The 9880-nt window shown below is 37.3% G+C and overlaps 1 protein-coding gene across 2 annotated transcripts; it reads right to left on the reverse strand.

Moving 5' to 3' along the window:
• Window positions 1-4615: 4615 nt before the first annotated feature.
• On the reverse strand, window positions 4616-5659 carry LOC140759419 (protein PHLOEM PROTEIN 2-LIKE A1-like). 2 transcript variants are annotated; one of them, XM_073095977.1, is made up of 3 exons: window positions 5509-5659; window positions 5277-5407; window positions 4616-5148 (listed from the first exon to the last, which is right to left on the reverse strand). In XM_073095977.1, exons 1-3 carry the CDS (start codon window positions 5539-5541, stop codon window positions 4785-4787), a joined length of 528 nt encoding a protein of 175 aa, XP_072952078.1. In that variant the 5' UTR covers window positions 5542-5659; the 3' UTR covers window positions 4616-4784. The 2 variants fall into 2 exon arrangements, with proteins under 2 accessions (XP_072952078.1, XP_072952079.1); XM_073095978.1 differs by having other exon boundaries at window positions 5277-5403; window positions 5505-5604.
• Window positions 5660-9880: the final 4221 nt, after the last annotated feature.

The raw sequence follows: 9880 nt of genomic DNA on the forward strand, positions 1-9880 counted from the left end.
CCTTGATAGGTGAAGAATTGGTCCACTCAATAGATCCAATCCAACGGATTGCCTCCGCTAAATTTAGAAAACTAAACTCAAACAGTTCAGGGTCGTAGCACCGGATTGCATTCGTTCTCATGTTCTCAGTGCTGCCATTCATGTGGCTGGGCTCTTGGTTGATAAGGGTACTCCCACTCTTCCCAAGGGTCTCGTTCAAGATTTGGTATCATGAAATCCCTCTGACACTTCAGTGGAAGATCTGCGCATCAGCCTTGTGGACCAGCGCCTAGTGGCCATGGTGCCGGCAAGATTGGTCTTTGCCGGACCCGATCTTGCTGCAGTGGATGTTCCTTTGGTCGAGGGTGTTGATCATGAGGAGGTGGTCAACAATTTGGTTGGGCAGCAACCAATGTTGGAGCAACAAAAGACGCAACCCTGGCAAGCTCTTCCTTGTTGTTTCTAGGTAGGGTGTCGCCTTGATTACCCTCCCCACGGTTGGAATGATTAGGTGTATGCCCTGGACGACTTTGGTTCATGTCCACAAGGGTCACTTTGATATCCAACATTGTTTGTGCCATGAACGCTAAGATTTGCAAGAGATCGGGAGGGCCTTCTGTCCAACCTTGCGAGCTCGGTGGAGATGGCGATCTTGACGGAGTCATGTGGTCCATCTCCATGACTTGCTTTGATGTTTGAGATGATCGCCTTGTTTGCTTTGCTGCCTTCGATCTTGCTGTAGCCATGATGGTCCAAGGATTGTTGGCTCTAATACCAGTTGTTACGAACTGGGCTAAAGAAAGGTTTAGGTTGGGTACTAGGATTGAAGGAAGTTCTTTAATGGTGATGGAAAGAATGAAAATGGGATGAATGTAGAGATAGGGATACTTGCGATCAAAGAAGAGATCGGACAAGGGGGAAGAAGAGGATCGCTCCTATAAGAAGTAGGACAGCGACAGACAAGGGGAAGGATCTAACTAATGTTGGCTAGGGGTCACTGTGAGATTAGGGCATGAGGAGGAAGAGAGATGAAGAGAGACGAAGAGAGCTGGAAAGAAAGAAGATTCAGTCATAACATGACCCAACTAGAGTACACTCCACGGTACTTAGAGGGTATCCTTCTAACCCAAACAACATGAATAAATCCCTAGAAACAAAAGCGTTCTTGTCGCAACGCATTCGAACGTGCTTGATCGCATTTGAACGCACAAATTCTTTTTTTTTGTCTTCGTGAACCCGTGTAGGTGTTCGAATGGTGCGTTCGAACGCAAGTCCCTGGCATTCAAATGCTCCCCCAGTAAAAGGCCTTATTTTCTAAAGCAAATTTATTTCTTTCCATACAACTTAATCTAGCTCTAGTTGTATCACAAATTAGATAAATAGACTCATCCCATTGAACCCAATGCTACGAGTGGATCCAATCCGACCAAGTCGTATCAAGCGGGGCATGAGGGAACCTTTAGAACCTATGAGAGGTTAACACAAAATTGTGTCTGGGTAGGAGTGAGAAAAGAAGTGTTGTCCTATGTTCAAGCATGTGAAATTTGTGTCTGGGTAGGAGTGAGAAAAGAAGTGTTAACACAAGATTATGTCTGGGTAGGAGTGAGAAAAGAAGTGTTGTCCTATGTTCAAGTATGTGAAATTTGTGAACACGCCAAGGCGGACTTGAAGAAACCAACGAGGCTACTATAACCCCTACCCTTTCTAGAGCAAATTTTGAAAGATAGGGCGATGCACTTCATTGAAGGACTTTCCTAGGTTAGAGGATATATAGTGATAATAGTGGTGGTCGACCAGTTAATGAAGAGTGCACACTTTTCAGCTATAGCATACATGTACATTGTAAAGAAGGTAGCAAAATTTTTGCGAAGAAAATAGCTCAGCTACATGGAATGCCGACGTCAATAGTTTCAGACTGTGGTCTAATTTTAATGAGTTGCTTTTGGCAAGAGTACTTCACCCAGCAAGGTACTAAACTAAAAATGAGAGTAGTGTACCATTCGCAAATCGACGAGATATTTTTTGATAATTAGAAAATTAAGAAACTAATTGGGTTAGGTCTATAGCTTAGCAAACCGACGGGCAATCCGAAGTCGTTAATCGCTACCTTAGCAATATTTGCGATGCTTCACCGAGGAGCAACCGAAGAGATGACTAGCTTACCTACCCTGGGCGGAGTACTCATACAACACGGCTCACCACACCACTACTTGGATGACCCCCTTCGAGGTTGTCTATGGATGCGTGCCCCCAACATTGTGATCTTATGACCGACCGAGCTCACCTAACCATACCGACATAGATGAGCTGCTAGTGGAACGAGATGAAGTACTCAAGCGGCTCAAGCTTCACCTAGCAGCAACACAGAATCGAATGAAGCAAGTGTATGGTTGCAAACATCAGGAAAGAAAGTCTATGTTCAACCCCAACCATATCGGCAAATCTCAATATGAGCCATTTAGAACCAAAAGCTAACACATTACTTCTTTGGTCCATTTTAAACTTTAGAGAAGGTGGGAACAGTTGCATATAAGCTGGACTTACCCAAGTCGTCCCGAGTTCACCTAGTCTTCCATATATCTAGCTTTAGAGTAGAGTTGGTGCAATTGAGCAAGTTGCAACAGAATTACCCAAGCCCAAATCAGAGGCAGTTCAGCTCACTCTAGAGAGGGTCAAACGCGAAAGACGAATAGTCACAGGTGCAACAAGAATCTATAAAGGGCGTGAATGTTAAAAATGTAGATCAAGAAGATACGGAACGATCATCACTAGTTTCGTAATTTTTTAACTATGGGATAATATTTTGAGAATATTCTTCTTCGATTGCACGGACTACTTTCCTACATCCAAGCTTGGTCAGGAATGGATGCACGATCCATAACAACAAGTTACATGAGGGGCGGCGGCGGTGGCTAGGTTCAGTCGTAGGTCACTAGCAATCGGCCCATGACTTGTCCTTGCGGCGATGGAATGACGGCGAGCAGTAGTGGAAAGCTAAACTCGAGCTGGTACAATGGTGGCCATGGCACATCGCCAGCGAGTCCATTAGCCTCTGATAATATGGAAGGGACTCATGGCCCCACTACAAGGGAGCAGCGATGATAGGAAGCAACAGCGGAGCCACTTGACGTAGGGGTAGCCTCCTGCGATTGTGGCTGTCAGGTTCGGCCACTTGATGATCCTCGACAGCTGCGGCAGCCACCACTGGCCAAGGAAGCCAGTCATGGTCGCCAGTGGTCGTGGGAGCGTCGGATCCGTGGCAACCAACCATGGGTTTGTTATAGCAATAATCATTGTCGTTGGCAGTCTTTTAGCAGTTGTTAGCATAAATAGAGGCCAAGTCCTAGGTGCGGTTGGTCCTACACCTCCCTCATGATTTAAAGTTGATGGCCGTGGTTGGCCTATTTCTGCTGTGGCCGACGGTGCTGGCGATGTAAGCGGCATGGGTTGGCCGTGCTAGGCTAGGAGAATGGCCTTCAAGTCTTGGATCCTTTTCAATCATTTCGAAGCTCTCATTTGATTCAGCCAAAAATACTTTAAAAATTCTTTTGCCCACGTTGGGGCTCATCGTCGACAATTACTACTAGTGATCCTCTATGGAATGGACATGAGTTCTTTGTCCTCTATGGTCACTCCTTCCTCATTCATCTTGGATTGCATGGTAATCATTTTCCAAGGAGTGTCGACTCTGCTACCAATGTTACGAACCTGATTTGGACTAATCTGGAAGTAAGAAAATTATGAAAATTTATAGAAAGGTGGCCTCATAAGTTTAGGTTCTAATGGATCTAATTTCACAAGAATCCGATGTCTGGATGAAAAGTTATTAATTAAATAGTGGCGAGTGGTCAAATAGGGTAAAACGATAATTAACTGATGTTGGTCGTCGGAGAGTGGCAGATGGCCAAGGGTAGTGGTGAAAGGTTGTAAGATAGGACGGCTACTAGTGGAAGAAGATGGCTAGGGTTTGGAAGATCGGAATGCTTCTATTGCTACGATCTATTCTTAGAAAGATAAATGCAATCTAACGGCTACGATAAAAGATAAGGACGAAATATTAACTTTGCTAAATTCAGATTCGTTCAATAATCATTATCAATATATGTCCACTCCTATTTATAGAAATAGATATTTCTAGCGAATTAGATCTACATGAGGATTATCTAATTTATTTGAAATTCAAAACAATAAGATAAAGCTAACCAACTAATTTGACTCGACTCGACTTGACTTGACTTAACCGATGTGGTCCGATCATAACAAGAAGACATAAAGAAAGTTAAAGAGAGATAAAAAAATTAAGGAAGACAATTCAATTTATAATCATATCATACCTAAGATACAAGCCATAAGAGCTAACTTATAAGTAACAAAATAGGGTCTCAAAATCAAATAAGATATGCACAATTAAATTTATCTAAACTAGCCACCTTATTTTCCACATATTGCAACTCTATTCTGTAATCATTTTCTAGTTTCTTTCTTATTGTGCTCGATAAATAGATAATAAATATGATAGCCTAGATGTTTCATCACATGCTATATTTGTGGCTAGCCCTCCCAATTTGTTAAAGATATTGCAACAAGTGGCATAGATAGGTAGGAAATACTACACAATTAATCATCAATAATGCAATTTGATGGAAAACATTGAAGGATTTTATTGACACATAACCAACACAAAGTACTACACACATAAGGTGTCATATTTAAACACACAGAGCATACAAAAGCACGCCACTTTATTTTAATATCATCAAGGGTGACGTGGGTAGTTCAAATAATTCATAGTAGCGATGGTGCATCTATATTGGCTTGATTTGCACCCCTTTGATAATGAGTCCGCTCTTGGGATTGGTATTTGTGGTCTCGCGCATTGAGAAGTTAATTAAGCCTGCTCCAAATGCAACAAAGTCACCGACGTGAAGATCGGCCCAAATGTCTACCGGCATTTCATCGAGGCTAGCCGTGGTGGAGGATGGCATCTCGTTTGGTAAGTTGAGGGTGAGGTTCACAGGGATCTTCCAACCGTCAGATGGATCCTTTTTCATCACCTTGAACACGACGCTGTACTTAGTACCTTCTATGAGCTCACTCATATCAAAACTCCCGGTTGCCTCAAGCCACCACACCTTCACTAGTCGAGGCACTTCTACCAAAATATTTTCCCTAAATCACAAATTAAGGTAAATTCCATGAGTATTTCAGACATTCTTATATGTATATAATTGATTACAGTACTGAAAATTAATGGAATTATAAATTATAATTTATATGCTAGAAAATTTGTAAAGCACCTATCAGACTTGATCCAAGTCCATGTCCAGTACTGCTTCGTCCCGCTCCATGCGATGGATAGATTTCTGGGGTACAACATAAAATCTTTACGAGCAATATTCCCAAAACTAACATCGCCATCAGTACCTGTCTGCAAATAATGTATTTATATATATTAAAGATTATGAGTAGAAAAATGAGCACTAGTGCATGCATGCATTTGATGCATAAAACACTAATAAATAAACTTGCCATTGCTGTCAATTTTGGACCCTCAGTTGCCATCTTTCACACTCTCTGTTTTTCTTATCTTACCCTGCTGCACTTAGATGAATGCACTGAGATGCATGCTTACAATCATATATAAAGGAACCAAACAAGGAATCTAGAAGCATTTATAAATGCATAAACAATGACTTATAATATATGAATGACCGGCTTAATGAATGATCTCTAAATTTACTAATTTAAGAATGACTCGCACAAATTAAAAATGACTTAGAACAACAACATATTCATATGTATACGGATATGTATTTCGTTATAAATTTCTTTTCTTAATTTTAATAGCAGAAAATATGCAAGCTAGTAGGCTGTATTGGAAGCAACTCAGCTCTTATCCTATCTTAGTTTTAGATAAATTTCAATATTATTTAGTCCCTAAAGACATGATTGGCATTAAGAATGACTTACAACAATGACTTACTTATATGGATATGTATTTAATAATAATAGTCATTTTTTAATATTAATACAACAATAATTGTAAGCTGGCACGATGATGTTGATGTTTGAGAGTAGTACCGTATATGTTTTCGATTGATCTTCCGAGAATTTAGAGGTGAATGGCGTAAGAATTAAACGTATATTGTGTATTTCTAACTAGTGGGCAAATATTATTATTGTAATAATAGAGTTTATCTGCATCAAAAGCCTACTTGGTTTTTGATTTGGCGAGTCAGGCTCATTTTCGGTTTCTCCTACACTGCTTTTTTTTTTACTTTTGTTTAAACTTTGCCCTTTCTGTCATTTAGTAACTCATTAAATATTGATAGAATTCTATATAAGATTAAGAAATGATCCATACTCATCTTCTACTTCATATGCTTATTATTATTATTATTATTATTATTATTATTATTCATCATCTTCTTCTACGACGGCTCCTTTTTTCTATCTTTTAATATCTTTAATTAGTTTTTTTCATAAATATAATAATAGGTTTTATTAATTTTTAACAATTTATGTTATTTCTTTTTACATTGTAGAATTTACATATAAACAAATTAGAGATAGTCTAAATAAATAAAGCTCAATAATCAATGGTTCAAAAATATAACTTAATATAATATTATAAATAAATTACAATATATATTTAAAAAACTATGAATTATTGTAAGAATTTCATAATTAAACTATGAAAGAATTTCGTACTTAAACTATGAATTCTCTCTAGATATAATTTGAATCTGAAGACACTCTAAATAAAAAGTTCTAGATCATAATGTCATAGATTTTATCCAATTATCATAAATTTTAGAGTTTGGATGATTATCTTGTTAATATTTTTTTTTAAACTGTGCACAACTGAAATTTTATATTTTAAGTACAAAATTTGTACTTCAAGTATGAATCTCATACTTCAACTACAAAATTCTAGTTCTGAATAATTTTAGCAAAATATTCAGAAGATATACATTTGACATCTAAAAAAAATGAAATTAATTGGATAAAATCCGTAATGTTATGATCTAGAATTTTTGTGTTTGGAGTTTCCTTCACACCAACCCGGCTCCTCCTTTCCCTTCCTTTCTTCTTCTCTTCTCTTCTTTTCCTTTTATCTTTCTTCCTTCTTCCTTAGTTTCTCCTCCTCTTTATGCAGCAATGCTAAGCTCAGCCCAACATTGTAGCAGGCAGTGCTGGGCCGAGCCCAGCACTAGTGGCAATGCTATGTTAAATTATTTTATTTTATTTTCATTTATTTATTTATTTAGGTATTTTCTTTCTTAATTAATGCAAATAGATTATTTAGACACTAATTATTTTATTAATAATATATATTCATCAATATGATTGTTATTAATTACAATTGATATAATTAATGATTAATTATCTTATAAGCTATTACTTTTAAATATTCGTAATACTTATATTTATTTATTTATTTATGTTTCTATTAGATTACTAGATAGATTCATAAATTATAATCATTAGTTTTATAGATGTATACTAATATTCATCTAATATACATTTTAAGCAATTCTAATAATTTATTATATATTATTTTGTAACAAATGAAATACTAGGCTGATTTATCTATTTATTTATCATTTTATAGAGTGAGAACCCCAATTTATATATAGTTAGATTTTTAACTATATTTATGTGTTTATTTATAATATTATATATATTCATATATTCAGTCTTTTATTTTATTTTATTTAATACTGTCATACTTAGACTATTTTTATTTATCTGAAAAGGAGAAACCCTTTTGTTCTTATTTTATAACTGACCTTTTCTAATAATATTATATTCTTAACATCTAAAAGTTTATTTATAATGTATATCTAACTAGTTATAAAGATTAGTAAAAACTCTAAAACTTAATCATTATCATATGTTACACGAACGGATTTTAATTAGAAAAATGGCTAATTTTATGTTATTTAAATATTTTCAGATCTTGAACCTCTTATTTGAGACCCCGGGGACCTTTCTAGCGATAAGTGATAGTTGATTAACAGACATGAGGAATATGTATGTTAGGTCTTTCGATCTAAGATGAGTAATTTTATCCCTTAGACATCTTTCTCAGATTATGTTATATTATATATTATGTACAAGTATGTTTTGGCATCCAACATAATTATATGATCCTATATAAAGATAATTACAATTGATCATGTTTTATCATGCATTTAATTATACTAATCTTGGATATGAATATACACTGATAATATATATAGATGCTCGGAGATGAATAGATTATATATACTTTATGTCGAGTTGATCTATAGCATGAGTATGCATATGATATATGTACCCTTAGAGATTTAATTGTATTATATATTTCTTTTGACTTACCTACCACCTAAATTCCTGATATGCATAACTTGTCATAGTATTGGATAAAATGCATGTGATCTATTATTTACAAGGAAATACATGTGTTCTCATAGATAGAATAGTTGGTAGAAAGCATGAGGATACCCGAGTAGGCGCGAGGGTTAGGGCGTGCTTGGAGTTAATTAATCGCTTGACATAGTTGCAATCCTATGGCCTTATACCCGAGGTTAATAATTTGTGTGCGCAGCAGACATTCGGATATATGTCATTCAGTAGAGCATATGTGGCGAATTATCCTCACGTAGTTTTTATCAGCTAGTTGGGTACCCGGGTATAGATGATGATGATATCCTTAACGATTGGTAGGATATGATTATTTGATTAAAATACCCTTAACGGTTGGTAGGGTTTGCTCTGAGCCTTCAAACTAGATTTGAGATCGAGTACCGAATGTTGACTATGCATAGTGGTCTAGTATGATGATAATATTCGAAGATGATATTGATGATTTAGATGTTAAAGAATGCATATTATTTTATGTTAGGTTTTTTATTTGTTGGCAATTTTGTATAAAATATTCTAAGTATATTTTGTCATGTATATGAGCTTTACACAAGTCTAGAATATCACTGGTGTGAAGAATTGCAAGATCATTGGAGAAAAGCCGTCGCATTCTCACCGCGTTCACAAACGCGTTCGAACGCGGGCACTGCGTTCACACAGACAGAGAGCCGCGTTCATAAACGCGTTCGAACACGGGCACTACGTTCACACAGATAGAGAGCCGCGTTCACAAACGCGTTCGAACGCGGGCACTGCGTTCACACAGACAGAGAGCCGCGTTCACAAACGCGTTCGAACGCGGGTACTGCGTTCACACAGACCGAGAGCAGTGTTCACAAACGCGTTCGAACGCAACCTGAAGAATTCAAGCTGTCGCGTTCGAACGCACTTGGGCCCGTTCGAATGCACCTGAGATTAAGTCAGGCCGTTCGAACGCACCCGGGCCGCGTTCGAACGCACCTATGAAGTTTGCAATTTATTGGATTTTCGTGAGTACGAATATGACTTGGATTTGGCTCTATCTTAGAGATCATATATAAGGATAGTGTTGCCCTAACCTAGGGCAGTTGAAGAAGATTATTCAAGGAGACTTTTTGGAGGCTACAACGGTTCTTCAACAAACAAGGCCCTTCGCATCTACAAATCTTAATCTTTCGTCTTAAGGGCTATCTAGACGAAAGATCAATCTCGAGGGCTACTGAGATTGGACTTCAATCACAAGAAGCAGTGAATCATGGGTTCTAGCGATCAAGACTGAGAGGAACAAAGTCGTTTGGATCGACGGGTTGTTTTGTGAATCAGTCTTGTAACTGCTACTATCATAGTGATTGGTTTTGATCCGAGTTTGGATCCGTGGTTTTTTTCCGTTTGGGTTTTCCACGTTAAAATCTTGGCGTTCATCTCTACTTTCTTTTTTAATATTTCTTCCGAATTTTACTTAAGTGAACGAACGATATCATTGCCTAAAGGTTAGAAACATACGTGTGTCTAG

Source organism: Typha angustifolia, chromosome 4, assembly GCF_048772165.1.
Source record: "Typha angustifolia cultivar Huaian chromosome 4, ASM4877216v1, whole genome shotgun sequence".
Lineage (NCBI taxonomy): Eukaryota > Viridiplantae > Streptophyta > Magnoliopsida > Poales > Typhaceae > Typha > Typha angustifolia.